The sequence below is a fragment of the Plodia interpunctella genome, chromosome 28 (genome assembly GCF_027563975.2).
Source record: "Plodia interpunctella isolate USDA-ARS_2022_Savannah chromosome 28, ilPloInte3.2, whole genome shotgun sequence".
Lineage (NCBI taxonomy): Eukaryota > Metazoa > Arthropoda > Insecta > Lepidoptera > Pyralidae > Plodia > Plodia interpunctella.
The window spans coordinates 2,297,976-2,318,554 of record NC_071321.1 but is presented as its reverse complement, the minus strand read 5'-3'; the positions used below and the strand labels follow the sequence as shown (position 1 = coordinate 2,318,554).

The 20,579-nt window shown below is 36.2% G+C and overlaps 3 protein-coding genes across 6 annotated transcripts in view; 2 read left to right on the top strand and 1 right to left on the bottom strand.

Annotated features, from left to right (window-relative positions):
- Positions 1-5,049, top strand: part of egg (eggless) — a 38,817-nt gene extending 33,768 nt beyond the window's left edge. For 2 of the 3 annotated variants that reach the window (XM_053766171.1, XM_053766170.1), the window contains 2 exons: positions 519-603; positions 1,402-5,049. In XM_053766171.1, coding sequence (XP_053622146.1) covers positions 519-603; positions 1,402-1,608 — 292 coding nt within the window. In that variant the 3' untranslated portion in view covers positions 1,609-5,049. The remainder of the gene's footprint in view (positions 1-518; positions 604-1,401) is intronic. The other variant, XM_053766172.1, reaches the window with a different exon arrangement.
- A 1,762-nt stretch (positions 5,050-6,811) lies between these two features.
- Positions 6,812-12,481, bottom strand: LOC128681885 (uncharacterized protein). Of its 2 annotated transcripts, none has more exons than XM_053766174.2 (8): positions 12,310-12,481; positions 11,979-12,237; positions 11,355-11,503; positions 10,881-11,002; positions 9,855-9,957; positions 8,753-8,850; positions 7,794-7,937; positions 6,812-7,059 (listed from the first exon to the last, which is right to left on the bottom strand). In XM_053766174.2, the coding sequence occupies exons 1-8, from the start codon at positions 12,317-12,319 to the stop codon at positions 6,895-6,897; spliced, it is 1,050 nt and encodes a 349-aa protein (XP_053622149.1). In that variant the 5' UTR covers positions 12,320-12,481; the 3' UTR covers positions 6,812-6,894. The 2 variants fall into 2 exon arrangements, with proteins under 2 accessions (XP_053622149.1, XP_053622150.1); XM_053766175.2 differs by having other exon boundaries at positions 8,753-8,838; positions 12,310-12,472.
- Positions 12,482-12,623: 142 nt separating this feature from the next.
- On the top strand, positions 12,624-19,697 carry LOC128681884 (mitochondrial potassium channel-like). The gene is made up of 6 exons (XM_053766173.2): positions 12,624-12,982; positions 14,329-14,478; positions 15,271-15,433; positions 16,240-16,421; positions 18,061-18,136; positions 18,454-19,697. Exons 1-6 carry the CDS (start codon positions 12,728-12,730, stop codon positions 18,723-18,725), a joined length of 1,098 nt encoding a protein of 365 aa, XP_053622148.1. The 5' UTR covers positions 12,624-12,727; the 3' UTR covers positions 18,726-19,697.
- The last annotated feature ends 882 nt before the right edge of the window (positions 19,698-20,579 follow it).

Sequence of the window (20,579 nt, the reverse complement as noted above, 5' to 3'; positions counted from 1 at the left end):
GAAAAATGTATGTTACAGTTGTAAGTGTTAGGAGCAAAACAGATTTAAACAACCAAGTGTGTGTAAGTGTTACAAATACAATTCTCAGATTTAATGTGTCACACTTATAAATAACATATTTATAAGTGTATAAATATGTTACAATCACAGACTCATGTTAAAATAATGAACATGTTCCGTTTATGAATCGTCTGTCTGTTCCGCTTTCACGGCTAAACCGCTAGACCAATTTGGATGAAATTTGGAATGCATATGTACTTATAGACCCCAGTTCAAACAAAGGCGAGAAAGTTCAAAAAAAGGTTATTTTCCAAAAATCAACCCCCCAAACGACTTTAAGGGGGAGGTGAAAGTTTGTATGAAAATCGTCTGTTCCGCTTTCGCAGCATAAATTCACGCGTGCGAAGACGCGGGCATTAGCTAGTATATTATAATTATGAATGTGTTACACTTGTGAATGTATTTATATTTGTTTATGATTGTTTTTGAGTCCCATGTTGAAATGAAAGTTCGCGCAGGTCTGTGCGAGCCCTGTACGGCAAGGACGAGGCGTGCTACATCATGGACGCGAAGGTTCAGGGCAACATCGGCAGGTACCTCAATGTGAGTATACACTTGTTTATATCCTTGTTTTTATTTGCTGCATCGCTACCCGTCTCCATGTCTATTTAAATGTTTTAGTGACTATTGGTCTTCCATTTTAAAAAAATAAAAATATTATATTGTTACGTATATTTAATCCATACTTAACAATAATATAATGATATCAAATAAAGATTTATATTTTGGTTTGTCACTACATAGTCTAAAACAAAACCGCTGTCTGTCCCTATGTATGCTTAGATCTTTGAAACTACGCAACGGATTTTGATTTGATGTTTTTCTTTAATAATGTGATTTCTGAGAAAGATTTAGGTTTATTGTGGTTTCACCCGAGCGAAGCCGGGACGGGCCGCTTAGTATAAAGTCAAAACGACTAAACCGATTTTGATGAAATTAGACGCAGAGATAAGCGAATCCTTCAGGAGTAACATAGGCTACTTTTTACGGTTTTAGCGAAGCCGTGACGGGCTGCTAGTACAAAACAACTTCAGGTTTTATTAGTAATTTAAATTATGGAGGTCCGTCCTCCAAATCCATCTTCCAAAAGTCCTTTTGTTTAAAAATGTATCATTTCCAAAATATCCGTTGCTTAAAATCATCGAGGAATATATAAAACTGTGCTGTCATTCAAAAAAAGTTAAAACATACTTAGGCTAAAATATGTTTTGTCTCTATCGGTCCATTTCAAATATGTTTGTTTGTATGTATGTTTTAACTTTTTTATAAATAACAACACAGATTTATATATTTCGAAATCTGTGTATGACAAGATTAATGAACAATATTTGTTGTTTCCAGCATTCATGCACACCAAATGTATTCGTGCAAAACGTATTCGTGGACACCCACGACCCGCGCTTCCCGTGGGTTGCGTTCTTCGCGCTGTCGCACATCCGCGCGGGCACGGAGCTCACGTGGAACTACAACTATGACGTGGGCTCCGTGCCCGGCAAGGTCTTGTACTGCTATTGCGGGGCGCCTAACTGTAGGGGGCGCTTGTTGTAAACTCATAAGCCTAATTTTCATTGCGAAACTACGAAGTTTCCTTACGAAATTAGTTGCATTAAAGTAGTTTAGTGACATTAATTTCATCAAAATTAGTCACATCAGGTAAAACTGGCGAAACAAGCCTAAGTTTCATTAAGAAACTAGTTGCATGAAAATAGTTTTGTCATTGTTACCCATCTTTAAAAAAATTTCCATCGTGAAAAGACGCATGCGTGTCATATTTGATGAAATTAACTTCACAAAACTAAGTCATTGTCATTTCTTTATTCCGGTTTCTCAATTAAACATAACTTTGCAAAATATTTTCTTGGATGCAAAGATTCCTTGTACAACTTTTAAATTAAAATGGCTGTATTACATTAAGAATAAGTTCCTAGAAGGTATGTGTGTATCATGTGTACGTGTTTCTTTTATATGGGGATATGTTGTTTCTGAAGTTTTATGTCTACGAGGGTCGTCATGTATGCCGTAATAGTGTTCAAAGCGAATAGAAATGAATCCCGGTTTCTTTCTCAGCAATTAAGCGTCGGAGCCCGGCAAATTTATGCAACCACAATTATTTTTTAATATAAATTATTGTAAGCACAGAAATTTGAAAAATATATAGAAAGGATACGTTTTATTTTGGCATCGCCTGACTTGACAATGTGAAGTTTCTTTAACTCACATGTTTTATAGTATAACGAACAATACGATAAACAGTTTGTAAAAACTAAAAAAAGGATTTTTTTGCCATTGCAATACCAAATAGTGAAGATTTGTGTGTGTGATCACCTGGATCGCCTCGTTTATAGACAGACTGCAGTTAAATAGCTTTTTTAGGCAAAAAATGCTTATGCCAGGAGTTTCCTCTCTTCATATAACTAGATTATTGTTACCGATCGATATAAAACAAAGTTTAATTACTTACTATTCTAGCTCAGTGACCAAAAATGAGTCTTTGAAAGCATAGATTAAAAGGCTCAAATGTAACCGAATTCGAAATTGTTTTTTTTACGTACAATCAACAGCTTATGAAACTACCTAAATTCATTGCGTTTGACGACCTCGGTGGCGCAGTGGTAAAGTTCTTGCCACTGAACCGAGAGGTCCCGGGTTCGATCCCCGGTCGGGTCATGATGGAAAATGATCTTTTTCTGATTGGCCCGGGTCTTGGATGTTTATCTATATATGTATTTGTTATAAAATATAGTATCGTTGAGTTAGTATCCCCTAACACAAGTCTCCTACTTACTTTGGGACTAACTCAATCTGTGTGATTTGTCCTATTATATATTTATTTATTGCAAACTCGCCCCAATTACAGTGGCATAAAGATCCAGGCGGGGTAATTTGACATGCGGTCGACTGTACACTTTGATTTTTTTGTGATTTTCATTGTCATTCATGTATTCAAATTTCTGTGTAGTTACAGTCTGTCAATCAAGTGAAGGAAACAGTTAACAAGTTTAGTTTTAGTTAACCGATTCATTGCGGATGGCACGCCTGCCGTGCCATTACTTTCTTTTACGTGTGGCGTAGGGCGCGGGAGCCGTGTCATTTTTAAATCGATGATAACTCCTTCAAATTAGGTTTTAGGGAGATCTACCCAGAACAAAATTGTCGCTATTTTTCATCTAAATCAAGGTCGTAGCCTTCGTTTCTGGTAATTGTATGATTTTATTAAAAGCAGGTGTAACCAACCTTTTCAGATGCTTAAAATTGCAATTTAATAATACCTAGGCTACATGACTCAATTTTGTTTTGTTTAAATATGGAAACACCTCTAAAAATAAGCCCACTAGTAAAAGAAATACCATGATTACTGAAGAACTCTTTGACATAAAGTCACACTTTTTTGGCGAGTCCAAAACGTTCCATAGAGAAGGCTACCTAGGTGTGACGTCACTTCTAAATAATATGTATTTCGTAGGACACGTGCGTGAACTTTATATGATAACTATGTAAAATATTGTGTTTATGGTATAGGCCTCATAATAAAAGTTGCTTTGATTTTAATAAGTTACCTTATGATAATACAATTTTTTGCTTTTTCTATAGTTTTAAAATGGACTTGCCCAACTAACTTCAAATAATCTTTAATATAAAAATAAATCGCTAAATGTGTTGGTAAGCGCATAACTCAAGAACGCCTGGACCAATTTGGCCAATTCTTTTTTTTTAATATTCTTCGTAGCTCAAGGATGGTTTTTACGGCGAGAAAATGTATGTACCTCGGGCGAAGCCGGGGCGAGCAGCTAGTAGTTACAAAATTAAAAGTGTGATTATTAGTTTCGGTTAGGTAAAAATTTATGTATTATGAAACATTATTTCCAAAACTCTACTCCTGTCATGTAGCCTATTAGTTATGGAAAAATACCACGTGCGGTTCAATATGGCTAATATGAGTCTTATTGCACACGACACTTCATGTCCTAAACAATGGAGGATCCCTGCCGGAGAGATAACAAGTTGCATGTCCCTACGAAGTACCAACAATGTAAAATGACCAGTACGTTTTGTACAATATGGTCCATTTTTGCGTGGACAGATAAGAAAAAGGTCCTAAAAAATTCGAAGGTGAATGTTTTCTTATCTTTTGTGAATTAGTTCTGTTTTGCTATCCTTGGTGATCAGATCTGCGTGCGTATCGATGACATTGAGATCGTATATCTGGGCTTTCGACATTTGTGTTGTGAGGACTGTGTTACTGTGCTCTGATCTTCGTAAAAAAACGACTGCTGCTTGTATAACTGGACTCCGTGATCTGCCAATGTGACGACTCAGCCTGTGTACATAAATCTCTGCTTGCCGTAAACTTCATGGTAACTTATTGGGTAAGTTACTCTTATTGGTACTCTTTTGAACTCCTATAAGAGCACACTATAAGGTAGGTACTCTTTTGAACAGAGTAAACTTTGTTCAAAAGAGTACCTATCTATGTATCCAATGGAGGGATCCTGTTTGTTCTCATGATTAAATTTATCATAATATGGTTTGTCATAAGGCCTTTCTCATAATTTTTCTAACATAATAATTGATTCACATAAAGTTTATTGCTATAATGCTTGTGTAGGCATAATGTTAGTTTATAATAATGAGTTTTGCTGTAAAATAGTATATCATAATGGGTTTGTCATAACAGTTATAGTCATAATCATAGTTTATTATAATTTATTTAGTTCATAAATTCTATTCTAACTCTATTTTAAACCCTTATAAGTGGCTAAAATTTGAATAAGTTTTTTCATAAGATTTTCTAACGAGAAAACGAGAGAATTTTGTTGATGGTTTCCTGAACCTGAAAATGTAAGACATTAACATTTCAATAAGTATTTTCACTTTAAATTACTTAAAAACACTAGTATAGGTTAAGGTGCGGCGGCCCTTGGGCCACCCCTTAGCCGCGAACATAAATAAACTAAATAAACTAAATCACTTTAACTTATCACATTCTTCTTATTAACATAGGTAAAAACTTAAATGTTATATGTTATATACTTAATATTATTTTTTTTTTTTTATTGGATTAAAACAGAATGATTTGGATTAAAACTTTAAGTCTTAAGTCCTACTTTATATTTCTTACTAATATTAGAAATATGACCCTTAAGTACATAAATTTCATTCAAATATTTATTTTTGCAGATAAACTAATATGGACGATTCTTCTTCATATTTTTTTCTGGGCACATAAAAATATCCTTTGTTTTTATATTTTGTGTAAATTCGAAGTTGTCCCTGTGTAGTAAATACTTTTGCGAATTTGGCTCGAAAATTTCGTCATCAGATTCGCACTGAGTTTCAGTTTCTGTCTCGGGAATGTACTTTCTTTTTCGCCGTAATTCTTAAACAATAATAGGCAATAGGTAATTAGAGTATAATGGCAATATTAAGCAAATTAGGATTTTGAATGACTGAGATTGAAGGCACCCGTCTATTTACTCTTTTTCTTAAAATGTAAAAATCTTATTCCATAGTGCCCTAGTAAACGACTCATAGTATTTTTGGTACTTACATATAAGTTTGATAATTTTTCCTTTGGTAAATTCAGAGAAAAATTGATTACCGCCGAAAGTGGCCACTTTTGGCGGTAATCAATTTCCCTCGGCGGTTTTGAAAGGAAAAAATATGAAACTGCGAAAAATACTATGTGTTATTTACTATGACACTATGGGATTAGATTTTTAAAATATGATACGGAATTTATAGACGAGTGGCGCTAGTTTCGCTGCACTAGTCGTCTTAATGACTTAATGTATCATATGACAACCATATTAGTAGTATTATAAATGCGGAAGTTATCATGCTTGTAATTTTGTGAATTTGGATGTTTGTTCTCAATCACGCTGAAACGGCTGAACTGATTTGGATGAAATTCTGAACGAGAATAGTACAATCAACTTAAGCTTAGACAATGTATTAATTTGAACGCGGGCGAATTGCGGGAAAAAAGCTAGTATTTTTAATAAATATATACCTATTAAGTACTAAATCAAACTTGACAGTTTATCATTACGTAGTGTAAATAAGTTGAAATTTCTTGTGAGCAAAACCAAAACAATAATTACAGAACTAACTTAAAACCTCATTTAGTCAAGCCCACATTCCTATAAAACTATTCAAACCATTAGGACTTAAAAATAAGTTCAAAAGGTTTTGCACACCTTCATTAGAAATGTCACTTACCTTCCATTTTCAAAAATACACTTGTTATGCCACTTATAATCACTTGAAACAACGTTTCTGTATGTTCGCGTTAGATTTCGAATGTCAACTAAAAGTATGTAAGCCTAAAACATGTAAAAACTGGTTGAAATACTGTATTCTTTTCCACATGGCTGAAGACACAGGAGGCGTGTCATGTAATCGTATGGCGCTTGACCCGGCAGCCGTGTCACATAGTTTTTGTTGAACGCCATTAGTAAAAGTTTGCAAAATTAGGCATCGCAATGAATCGGTTAACAAATTTTTTAGCCAAATATAATGGTCAATCTTCACTTTCTTGACAGTCTGTATGTACCAAAATGTTAAATCTCAATTGTAAGCATTCGAATATACTGTTTTGTATTTATCTAAGATTCAATTTAGTTATAAGACGTCTTGAAGCTGTATATAATCGTGAGCGAAATAAAAAAATAATAATAAAATATGTGACTTAATGTTCCCTACATCCATTTCATTAGGTACAGATAAAACTAGGACTTCTAAATAAAACAGCTTATCATATATAATCATTTATTGAGACAATGTTACAACACTTATTATCGTTTAATTTTGCAATAAAACGGAGACGACACACAATTACAAGCCGGGCATGATGTAGGCGATGTTGTGCAGAGTGTCCTGCAGCAGCCGCGCGCACGGAGCAATGCGCGGCAGCGCGCGGGACACACACAGCAGCGGCGCCAGCGAACACAGCAGCGTGTCCAGCAGCACTGACACCGACCCCGACACTGCTATTTGACCCTGAGGACAATTCATTCTCGTTCTAATTAAATCAAATTATTCAGTAATCAGACCTTCACAGGCACTTTTTCACGTCAAATTTTGTATTATACTAGCTGCGCCCCGGGGCTTCGCTCCCGTGGGAATTTCGGGATAAAAAGTATCCTATGTTTTATTCCAGGTTATTTTCTATCCGTGTGCCAAATTTCATATCAATCGGTCCAGTAGATTTTGCGTGAAAGAGTAACAAACATACATTACATACACATACACTTTCGCATTTATAATATTAGTAGGATAGTAATTTCTCACAAGCTACAAACTACTGGCATTTCGGAACGACCACTGCTGAGAAGAAATGCCGAAAGAAACTCATTTGAACAGTGTCGATCCCTATCATGCCAGAAGGGCTTACTATTTTGTTTCTTACATATTTTTTACTAATAGTATAACAAAGTACATAGTCAAAAAGTATACAAAAACATGTTATGATTGTGATCCGATGCTGATAAAGAAAATATATAGATGTAAAACACAATTAATCACAATATATGAGGAACGACCGGACTTGTTATAAAGTTTGATTATTGTTGAATTTCCTGACAGACCAGCATGGTCGTTGTTTTGTTTTGGTATTTTCCTTCGCTATCTCCGACATTACTTAATAAGTCCTATGATAGTCAGACTTTCCCAAAGCAGCCACGTGATCCACATGCCCCGCACATGACCCTGTCCGCCCCGCAAGGCACACTGACCTCGTGCTCCTTGAGCCTCTCCCCTATGATAGCCAGGCTCTCCCCCAGCAGCCGCAGATGCGCCGCGACGTCCACCGCCCCGCAGCCCGCCACGCGGTACATGCCAGCGTTGCCCGCCCCCGCGGAGTTCGCTGACGATACCGGCTGAAAAATTTATAGTTAGGTAAACACATTTTCGCCGGTGTACTGGAAAAAAAATGTATAGAATCTATAGAAAAAAAAACATTTTTTTCTCTATAGATATATTACCTTTGCGCTTAGTATGCTATCTACTTTGTTATGTTGTGTACATGAAAAAATATGTTATATTTATTCATAATTGATGCCGCAATCATTGATCAGATTTAATATATAGAGGTCCTTCGGAGAATTTTTATGGGACATATCACCATGCATAATATGTATGCTAACATCAAATTGTACACTGCATTTAAATAAACAATGTGTATTTTAATAATGTACGAGTACATAAAGATTAATGCAGAAGTGTACAATGTAGATTGTTATAGACATATGTTAGTGTAGGAGTAGATGTAGGTTAGTATGAAAATGAAATTCTAGACGAGTGAAAACGTAGATCAGTTTAGATGTGGAAAAGTACTTTACACTAAAGTTTAGATATAGCGTCAGTGTATGCAGATTAGTATATATAACTTGATTGAACTCCGTGGCCTAATGGTCATCACGCTGGATTGCTACACCGGAGGTCCCGGGTCCGATCCCCGGTCAGCTCAACATGGAAAATGATATTTTTCAGATTGACTTGGGTCTTGGATGTTTATTTATATATGTATATGTTATAGAATATTGTATCGTTGAGTTAGTATCCCATAACACAAGTCTCGAACTTACTTTGGGGCCAGCTCAATCTGTGTGATTTGTCTACACATCTATACATATTTATTTTATTGATTTATATTGTGCATGTAGATGAGTGTAAATATAGAAGAGTAACTCACGACTAGAGGCTGGGCGGCGGCGGGCGCGGGCGGACTGAGGCGGGGCCGCGCGGGCCGGCCTGGGCCCGCGTGCGGCCCACGCACGTCTGCGCACACAACTTACAAGTTACTAATAAGCATTATTATTATTACTTCTAGCTTTATCCGGCTCGAAGGATCAAATTCTATGGTCATAATAAATAAAACTCTTGCGTAGTGGCATTTAAAATGTATATATAGGTATATTGGAAACCAAAAAATACAACAATTCACCCAACTATCAGCAGTAATTTTCTTGACAGAGAAAAATATTTAAAATAAGAATAACATTTTCAACTTATTTCTCTAGTACAATTTTAGTGGCCAGTGCAGTTAATTTATTGTTATATAAATGCTGGGCAATCATCATCACCTTTATCCCACTCTATGTGTAGTCGGTACAGCATGTCAGTCTCCTCCACTTCTCCCTGTCTGTTGTTAACCAATCTGTTACATCCTTCCTAACCATATCCTGCCTGACGCACTCAATCCATCTCTTCTTCAGCCTGCCCCTACTTTTCCCATTCAATTTAAAATCCATAACCTTTCTTACAATATTATTTTCCTCCCTTCTCATAACGTGATCATATCATAGAAGCCTATTACTTTTCAATGTTCCTATGATTGGTGCTACCTTGAGACTTCCTCTCACATTAAGCATTATTAGTATTTATTATCAGATAAAGCATTATTCAATACTAGCGGTTTCGCTCGGGTTAAACCATAATAAACTAAACCTTCCTCAGAAATCAGTATCCATTTTAAAAGTCCGCATTTTAATGCGGGTTTAACCACTTCAAGTAGCTAAAAGTATATACGACGACCTCGGTGGCGCAGTGGTAAAGTGCTTGCCTCTGAACCTAGAGGTCCCGGTTTCGATCCCTGGTCAGGTTATGATGGAAAATTATCTTTTTCTGATTGGCCCGGATCTTGGATGTTTATCTATATATGTATATGTTATAGAATATAGTATCGTTGAGTTAGTATCCCATAACACAAGTCTTGAACTTACTTTGGGGCTAGCTCAATCTGTGTTTTGACCCTATATGTATATTTATTTATATATGAAAAGCAAGCAACTTACTGGGGTTGGATATGATCTTGCTGAGCTGGCTGGTCTGCTGCTCCTTCTGTATCGCGTACCGCTTCGCTTTGCGGCGCCACGAGTATCGCTCGTTATAGTTCACCTGTCAAATTCATATTAAATTTTTTTTATTCAAGATAGGATGATATACCTAACTTATTGACGTCAAAAATGTATTTCTAAAAAAGTCTACCGCCGACTTCCAAAGCGTAGGTGAAGCCGCGCAACAAACCTTTCTTCAAAATAGCAAACATACCCTATTATTTTACATTGTAGAACTTTTCATCAACATTCCGTCTGTATCCATTTCCATTTATTCCATTTAACAATAATACATTGTGTCGGAATTAACATTAGCACATAAGTAGCACATAAAACATAATAATTAAATAATAAATTACAATTTAGTGATACCATATTCTGTTCACATTCACTTACATAATACAATTTAAATTAAAAATTTATCACTTATAAATAAAGTCATATTTAACCTTTAAGTCTAAGTATCTATGAAATTTGTGTCATCAAGTTAATTCATCTACCGCGTAAAAGTCAACAAGTTGCATCGATGTACAGATCCATGAACATGAACAATTAACCTGTGTTTTGTGTGTTATACATGTAACTAACGTGTGAACTTGTAAATAAATAGCCCTCGTTCAGAAGAGTCAAGTCCAAGAAGTGCTAGCTTGATGTCGTGTCGAGGATGATATGCGTGACAATGGTCTGACAACTAGGGATGTCGACGACCGTGCGAAGTGGAGACGAATAAGTAGGAAAACGGGACACTGTGTTCCGACGCCCGAAGGCTGAACACAGTGAAGGAACTGGGCAAAGCTCAGACGGAAGAAACTGGGCAAAGCTCAGATGAGAGGGAACTATTAAATAAATCTATATTTTAATGAATAGTACATTTGAGTTTATAAATTGTGGAAACTTTACTGATGTGTGTGTTATTGTATTATTGTTATTTATATGTGTAAGGCGATTGTATGTATTCCCAAATAAAATAATAATAACACTTACATTAGCCCACATTTCTCCCAACCTCTTGGATATAGCAGAGAAGTCCATGTCAGGGTGCTTCCTGAGCAGTTCGTTACGGGCTTCCTTGGCCCATAGCATGTATGCCGTTATACGGGTTTTACCTGGAAAAACGAGTTTGTTGTCAAATCTGCTAATACCTTCAGCTGGAATTGAACCTCTTTGAACTTTTTGGAGTAAAAATTGTGAGTTTAACAAATACTTCAACAATATAGAACATCCACTGGTAAAGGTAACTATATGGTCCATTTTGAGTTATGCATGTTTCTGGAATATGCTGCTCAAAAACTATAGATCTTCAGAAATATAAAACACACACAAAAAAAATATCAACTATAAACTATTGACACACATGTGCCACAAATGAACATACATTTTGCATGCAATGCAAGGAAAACCAGCAATGTAAGTACATCTAACCAGCAATGTGCATTAACAATCTCTAACAATAATAACCTTTGTCCTTTCTCTGGGCTTTGGCGCGCCCTACAACTCTTCCGTCCTTTACTATCAACTTCTTCTTGCTGCTCTTCTCCATCATGTAGAGAGAGTTGGCCGGAGTACGTGGGTTGCCTTCATCTGAAGCTGAACTGTCAGACTCCATGCTGTAATAAAAATATTTATTAAACTTGCTCTCACTTTCACATCTTTGTCGCATTCGGGTCTGTGATGCCATGAAAACAAGGGTCAGCATAAACATTTATGTTACAATTTTTAAGATTCAGCTGTGCTTCTGCAACCTGCTGTCAACTCGTTTTGGGAATGCTAATGTTGCCTGTCAGCTGCCAAGTCTGTAGGACCCTTAGTCACCTCATACAACATCCACAGTAGAATAGGCTTCCAATAGATAAAGCAGATGGATAGACAGAACTCTCTAAAGCATTTACACATAAGAAACAAATAACAAAGCAAACATAAATGAGTGCAAATGTGGATTTATTAATTTATCTTACTACGCAAAAGCAATTTCTCACAGTCAACCTTTGAGTTGAAAGAGAAAGAAGACCGAGAGGGTGCAGTAATTAATAGTACTAAATTAAAGAAGAATTTGGGAGAATGTAATAATTTCTATACATTTACCTTTCAGCATTTTCTCCATTATTCTCATAATAGTCCGATTCACTGCCGGACGCGGTACCAGCGCCAGCGTCCTCCATAGGCCTCGGAGGCTCCTGTTGAAATTCTGGGGGAGTCTCCTCCTGGCGGAACCCTATAAAGGATTTAACAGGCGTTTGCCTCCGATATTTAGCTTCAATGTCATCTGGAGACTCAAAATCCATCAGTTTAGAGCTTTTCTTTCTGACTCGACCGCTTCTCGAAATCCCCGTGACTTCCAAATCTGAAAATTTGGAGGGAAAATAGTAGGTGTGTACTTAAAATAAGAAGTTGATTTCACCAATAGGATACTTACCGTCTTGCATGTTGGATCCGTTAGTTTATTTAGATTAATATACGACCTATATGGGATATAATTTGTGCACCTGAATTATTATTTGCTAATACGCAAAATAAAGTGCCTTCTCCAGCCAGAACGCGTCTGTTTTTGACATTGACAATAGATATTTTGCTCATCGATGCAGTTCTGACAAAGAAACAAAAATAAACTCAAATGCATACTGCCAAAATTAGAAGGTATTTCAGATGTTTTGGACAACCTGAAATAAAAAATAATAAAGCCACAGCAATATTATTTTCAAAATGACAATCGCAGAATTTGTTCATGTCAAATCAATCAAAAAACGTCAAGTGAAAACCTACCGAACCGGGATGATATCATTCCCATAGAAAAAATGCAATTAAATAGTCCAAAATAGTAATAATATGCAAAAATGGCAGACCGCCTTCGTCAAATTGCCCAGCGTCTTAAAGACAAAGTCCATTTATCACATATGACCACCACAGGTAAAGTAAAAGTCGACCAACTTATAAGCAAGTATGGGACTACAACTCGGGTCGCGGAAATGGCTGAAAAATTCAGACATGAGACAATAGCAAAAAAAGTAAGAGAGTTGGTAACAAAGTATGAGAAATTTACTGGAGTGGAGGAGATAATGGCGCTTCAAAACACTGTCAACGAAGCACAGGTAAGATTTTTGGCTTACCAAGAGTTCAAGGTTAAGATATTTATGTTTTGTCGGCTTGGAATGTGTTTCTTGTTCTTCCTTTGTTGGCAGTTATATTTATATTGTTACACATCTCTATAAATTTAAGTACATGCACTTATTAGTGTACATATAGTACAATATCATGTTTTTTCTTATGGTGAAGACATTAGATCATCTATATCCTAATATTATAAGCGCAACAAGTTAAGATAATCAGTTTCTATCATAAGGACTTCGTCCCTTGATACAGGGACTTTCTGCTAAAATTAAAGTTCACATTAGTTAAATATCATATAAAAAGCAGGAGGTAGTAAACAATAGTCTCACTTCAAGAATTTATTATTTACTGCAGTAGTGTTGAAATGACTACGAACAAACAGTCTTTAGCAACCTTATTTATCAGATCATTGACAAATATATAGTCTGATAACATTGAGGGAGCATTTCTTGGTCTTGCCCCAACTCTCTTCCACACATATTATACTTAGTGCATTTTATTTTCATTTACACATTTATATTTTATTTATAATAATAAAATTTCTTTATTCAGACCATAAGTAAATTTTTTAGTAACACTAAAACCTTAACCTATTGTTAGTAAATACAAATACAAAATAAAACACACAAAACATCCATCAGTCACTGCTGCCCAGTTCCGTGTGAGACTGTGTAACAGCGACTGATGTACACACAGTCCAGTCTGCTGGCCACCATACTCAGGATGCTGTTGGTGCTGGCCCACATCCTGCGCACCAGGGATGCACACCGCTTCTGCATAGTAGCATAGAAGAAATCTACTTTCGCTTCTGCAAACATCCCTGATGCACTACAGAATCTAGGCAAACCCCATCAGCACCCTGAATGCATTATTATATTGGACGCGGAGAGCGCTGTATGATTTTTGCATGTATGTAGTCCATAGGCTACATGTGTCAAATGATGTGCAATATGCTCGAAAGAGTGTAACTTTCACTTCCTTTGAGCAACATGCAAATCTTTGAGCTGTCATATTGGCCCTCAACACCAGCGCCCTCCACTCCCTTTTTATGTCATTTTTATGCATTATATATTTTGTATATGTACCTATTATTTTTAATTATTTTATGCACATGCCAGTCTGCCACTAAGTACCTCTCCTGCCAAGGATCTACTAAATTTCATTTGAATTAGGTAGCTTCCACATACTCATTTTTAAGTATTATTTACAGAGAAATATAATAATAACCTTTCAATACCTACTGATACTTTAAAATCTCTTAAACAGTAAATATTATACAAGCATTTAATTTATTCTTCATGTTACGATACTATAAACATTATTGCAGGACAAATTCATAACAGCACAGGAAAGGCGGCGCGAGCTGGGCAGACAACTGGCCGATATAGAGGCTCGTCTGAAGGAGCTTCATTCGGAAATGCAGAACACCATGAAGGGAGATGACAAGTACTTGCATCTGTGCACTGAGGAACATAAGGTGATTTAAATTGTTTTGTGGACAGTTAAAGAAATTGTTATTATCTACATTTTATTCTGCAAGACACAGGTACATTTAATGGTAGTTATCCATGACAACCTCGGTGGTGCAGTTGTAAAGTGCTTGCATCTGAACCGAGAGGTCCTGGGTTCGATCCCCCATAGTATCATGATTGAAAATGATCTTTTTCTTATTGGCCTGGGTCTTGGATGTTAATCTATATATGTATTTGTTATAAAATATAGTATTGTTGAGTTAGTATCCCATAACACAAGTCTCGAACTTACTTTGGGACTAACTCAATCTGTGTGATTTGTCCTAATATATTTATATATTTAACTCTCACCCCAAAAACGGACATGGAGTACATGTCATGACATGAGGACATGGGTAAAATGTGGGTTAAATGATCCCAGAATGGGAGTACAGTTCACACTTAATTTTGATATCCAGCTCAAATTTTAGGGTTAAAAATTATATTTTCCAGCTTGCTATTTATGTAGTATATAAGTCTCGTTATTGCTTTTATCCTGCTTATAGTGTTCTTGGCCATGTTTCATAAAAATCTGTTGAGCCGTTCAAAAGTTGAATGAATATTGAAAGTCGGGGTTTTTTCAATTTGTCTAACAAATGAACTTTTTTTTCTTCGTTGTTGGTCTATGTTTTATACTGATGCAATGATAGTGATGAAGAAACTTAATCACATACATATGTAAGTTTCTAAGTAACATCAATCCTGAAAAAAACAACACTTACTTTTTGGGCAATCGTGTAATAAATAACTTTCAACAGCTGATAATTCAAGCGCGTTCGCTGCGCGCGATGTTCGGCGAGGCGGAGCGCGAGGAGCGCGAGCTGTTCGCGAGCATGAGCGCGGCCGTGAAGCTCGGCCACGAGCGCGAGCGCGCGCACGCCGAGCGCAACAAGTATTGGTACATCGTCGCTTCTATATTCGGTGAGTGTCCGTGTTGTAACTATTGATTGTTGAACTAGTTGATTTAGTCGCCTGTGATTACATTATTGGCAGATAGATATAAATGATGGCTGCTCCACCGATATGAACACTGTTTTTAAATTAATGATGATGACTATATTATGTAATGGAAAAATATAATACTTTCTAATAAAAATATTTATCTAATGTGGCATAATCTATTAAAATATTTTTCGCTAAGAATTTAAAGAAATTGATAAAAATTTGATGGTAGCGCTAGTGGGTACAAATTGCCTTAAAATAGTAGTTAATTAAGAGTATAGAGAAGGACATACGCTACTTTTCATTCCGGGAGAAAGTATCTTTACCATGGGTAATGTAAACGAGGGAAAACGCGAGTAAAACTAACTTTAGTTAAAAAAAAAAAGCAATATATATTACATAACTTTCTCCGCTTATCTATATAGGAATTGTACGTGACATATATGTATATGATAGTGATAAATCTTGTGACATACCTACACGGAGAACTATAAAGATAATGTTTATTATAATTTGTGCTTAGGAGTTAAATAAAAAATCGAAATGTTTTAAACCCCCGACGCAAAACGGGGGTGTTATAAGTTTGACGGCTTAAGTCTGTCTGTCCGTGTACTGATTTGGATGCGGTTTTTTTATTTGATAGCTAATTTTTATGCGGTGGTTGTTAGATATGTTTGATCAAAATCGGTTCAGCCGTTCAAAAGTTGTAGCGAAATTAATATTGAAAGAATTTTAATTTGTCTAACAAATAAACTTGTAATTTTACAATTTGTCCTATCTTTCAGGCACAGTCCTAGGCATAGCGGGGTCGACCATAAACAACCACATGAAGATGTCAGAGTTCAGAGACATGATGGAACAACAAATGGCTCGTAGCGCCAGCGTACTCTACACTATAGCCGGTGGGGCGGGAACTGCTGAGAGGGCCGATATAGCTGATGCCATGAAGGCAGAGTTCGCGTACCAGGTAAGGAACCACTGGGTTACGGTAGATTGACCAAGAACCTCTAGGCTATGGTCGATTGACCAGGAACCTCTAGGCTATGGTCGATTGAACCTGCTGCCCATATAACGCTGTGATGGTAGAGTTCGCGTACCAGGTGAGGAACCACTAGGTAATGGTCGATTGACCGGGAACCACTAGGCTATGGTCGATTGACCTTGCTGCCCATATGATTCTATAAAGGCAGAGTTCGCGTTCCAGGTCAAAAACTACTAGGTTACAATGGTCGATTGACCCTGCTAGACGTCAACCCTACTCGGGAATGTTATTGCTGCTTATTAAGGCTTCTCGCCTCGTACGTCTGCGGGAGGATTTAGAATGTTTCTAATCTAGGGCGGGACCACACGCCACTACTTCTAACTAAGAAAACTCCACTACTAAGGTACGAAGGTCGATTGACCAGCCGCTCATTTTATGCTATGAAGATGGAGTTCGTTTAAGGTGAGGTATTGATCCAGATTTTACTCTTGTACTGTTTACATGCGATGAAAATACCACTTTACTACTAGGGTACAAAGGTCGATTGACCACCCACATGATGCAGAGTTCGCATATAAGTAGGTATTAAAAAAGCGACATTTATAACTGCCGACATTTTGTAAAACAATACTATTTATCTTTACAGAACATGCCAAAATTCTACGATCAAGTGAGTAGATAAAAATATGTATCCCATGTTACTAAAAACACCCATAAACAGGGTTACTGTTATCAAACGCAAAACCTTCTAAAGACTACTCGGGTACATCAAAACAAGCAACTTTTATTCTACGACTTTTCGTGATTCGTAGTTTCTTTTTTAATATTAAAAAAAAATTGCGATTCTACACATCTTAACTGTACGTAATAGCCGAGCAACACGAGACAGTACAGTAGCGTTATGTAACGGAATCGAACATAGAGTTAACGTTTTATGGAAACGACATTAAAACTAAAAGAATATTTTTTATTTATTTATTACGTTTAGACAAAAGTCGTAGATCAAAAGATGTTAGTCTCTATGTACCTTATGCGCCTTTGGAATACCAGTAACCCTGTATAGTGAAAAAAGTTGTTTGGTAGAAATTTGGCATGTATGTTTTAATAATACGGAGATGAATCCTAACTAATATTATAAATGCGAAAGTAAGTTTGTTACCTCTTCACGCTCTATCTACTCAACCAATCTTTTGGAAATTTTGCAAACATGTAGTTTAAAGTATGGAGAAGGACTTTAAAAAAATTGTTAAAGTAATTAGAAAATAATTGTTCGCGTGGGAAATTCACGCGGGTGACGCCGCGGGCACTACTACTAAGTATAAAGAGATTTTACCTTTAATAATTTGTATATTGTATGTATAGTTGTTATTCTATCTCGCTGAAATGGTTAAAAGGTTTTTGACATATCATTGTAAAAATGCTGTCGTAATTCCATGTTAACTTTACGTAGCCCGCGACTTCGCTCGCGTGAATATCTCAGCGTAACCGGAACAGACATTATTTTCATAGAAATGGATAGTGTGGTTTATATTGTTTTACCCGAGCGACGCCGGAACGCATCGCTGGTTGTGTATAAAATGTTTAAATTGAGAGAAAATATTAAATTGAAAATGTTAATTTGCAGGACCAACTCGCGGCAAACTTGAGAGAGATGCGGGAGAACATTGGCGATCTAGTCAGCAAACAGACCTCTTTGATTGGTAGGTTTATATTTCTGCCTCGTCTATTGTCAATTTTTCTTAAAAGTGTTATTCAAGTCCACGCTAACATGTAACATATTCGTTTGGTTTTATTCAAGTTAAGACCAAAGTCGCGCGCATCTAATAGTGAGATATCAGAAGAAAAGATTTTGCTCTAGAGCACTTTAGTTTTGTATGAGATGTCATTTTACACTCGTAATTCATAGAAGATTTTACTTTATGCTCTAGAACTTAAAATCTAATTTTAGCCGGCTTACATCTAACATAACGTCAAACTTTGCGAGCATGAGAAGTGAAAACAATATATTTTATTACAGAACATCTTCATCAACAAGACGAAATGATAGACAAACACATGAGGGACCTGAAGAAAATCGTCGTCGTTGCGTCTCAAAATAGCGCCAAATCTGACGCGGAACTAGCTAAGGCCTTGTCTGTGGTTCACCACGAGCTGGACGAAGTAGAAAAAGAGCGAGAAGAAGAAGGAAAAAACAAAATAGCATTAGAACCAAATCAAATCATAACAGGTATAGGTATCATGGTCTGCGCAGCGGTCATTTTCGGTAATATCATAGGCCGGGTCAGTTGATTTAAATCCGTAAAAATCACAGCGATCGTTGATCTTTTTTTGTAAATCGGTTAAAATGTAATCTGTATAGTTGCAACAGTGACGAATGGTGATAATATTTCTTTAACAACTTTTTAATTTTTGCAGTGGGCAAAGGGTGAACGGGTTTCAAATATTATGCCGTGCCAAAAATACGAAATACTTTGCCTGTGTAAAAAAAATATTTCAATAACTTCAAATGCATAAATATTACGAATCTGTTTTATTTTAGCTGTTTTTTTTTTAATTTAAGAAAAATATTTATAGTACACGTTTGGATATTTAAGACATTTATTTATTTTAAAGATTATTGTATGTACTTTTATTTATTCCGTTCTTGCCACACTATCACACGGATTTTGAGTCTGTTGGATTTTTATGAGACATATAGTTTTAGTAACATTTCTAAATATATAAGAGTGCCTATTCAGAGTATATACAATGTTTTATATAAAATTATTGAAGTACCTATATTCAGTTATTTGGCGTTTACGCCTTCATATCAATGGCGGTAAAATGTATGAGTACGAATATTTACGATAAGTTTGTCATACAATTCCATGCACAAGTAGATTTACCATTTTTACTTCAATTACCGTTTAGAGCTAAAATTTACGAGTACTTAACTTTGGCGATACGTTATATACATAATTTCTCACTTTTATTTATCCAAATAAAGCAATCTAGTCCTGTTAATACATTAAAATAGATTTTAACATAAAATTTGTTTTCGTTAACTTAGTTTGGCATAATTAATTTTTGGGATCAAATCGAAATATCGAATTTATTATTGGAGATTAATTTACTAACAAATTATTTGTACTGTGGCATGTTGCCTCCGCACAGCTACTTCCGATTCCACTCTGTATTTACGAGGATACAGATTATATAATATTTCCAGTAACGTGGACAAAGAAGTGTGTAACATATAAATAAATAAATAAATAGATGTTACATTTGGTGGTTTTATTGTAAACTAGTTGCGCCCCATGGCTTCGCTCCCGTGGAAATTTCGGGATAAAAAGTACCCTGTGTTATTCCAGATTATATTTTACCCGTGTACATGATTACCATGTACAGTATGAGGTTGTCTGCATGAGTACCTCGCTCTCATCTATTTCTGCCGCCAAATATCAGTGCTTGCATTGTTGTGTTCTGGTCTGAAGGGCGAGAGAGACGGTGTGATTACAGGGCACTGTGGCAAAAGATCTAGGACACGGAGTAGGCAAATCGCGTGTGAGGCAAATATTGGCGTTGATAGGCTGTGGTGACCACTTAATGGGTTTGCAATTGGGTCGCATGCCTGTTTGCTTGTGTGGTAATATAAAAAAATACAAATTCATCAGCTGATGTTTAAATTAATAAATATAAATTAATGAGCACAAATTAAGTGATAAGCGAGCGGAATGTAAATATTGGTTCTCTCTTGACCTTAACATTAAACTAATAGACGGTATCGTCGAGATATAATGTACTAATGTAACAGTACATATCTAAGTATCTATCGAGATATCACACTGAGATAAATCTATACACATAAAAGAAGACACTGAATGACTGATATATCAACGCACAGCCTAACCACTGGGTCTAGAAACTTCAAATTTAGCACGTAGCTTCCTAATGCGGTCTAGAGGTGCACTAAGAAAGGATTTTTCAAAATTCATCCTCTAAGGGGGTAAAAATGGGGATTAAAGTTTTTACGGGGAAACCAGATTAGTTAAAGTGTCTAAATATTTCACTGATGGGCAAATCACGCGGACGAAGCCGCGGGCATTAGCTAGTTAATGATATTGTAAGTATTTCAGGTTGTATGATGTATCACCCTTTCTGGCA

Bases quoted from the DNA above. Each gene is read 5' to 3' on its own strand.
- LOC128681884 (XM_053766173.2), top strand. From the start codon at position 12,728: ATGGCAGACCGCCTTCGTCAAATTGCCCAGCGTCTTAAAGACAAAGTC. The intron at 12,983-14,328 runs GTAAGATTTTTG...ACATTATTGCAG, and splicing joins ACACTGTCAACGAAGCACAG to GACAAATTCATAACAGCACA. The intron at 15,434-16,239 runs GTGAGTGTCCGT...CCTATCTTTCAG, and splicing joins CATCGTCGCTTCTATATTCG to GCACAGTCCTAGGCATAGCG.
- LOC128681885 (XM_053766174.2), bottom strand. The intron at 11,504-11,978 runs GTAAATGTATAG...TTTTTATTACAG, and splicing joins AATGGAGAAAATGCTGAAAG to CATGGAGTCTGACAGTTCAG. The intron at 11,003-11,354 runs GTTATTATTGTT...TCGTTTTTCCAG, and splicing joins AGCCCAGAGAAAGGACAAAG to GTAAAACCCGTATAACGGCA.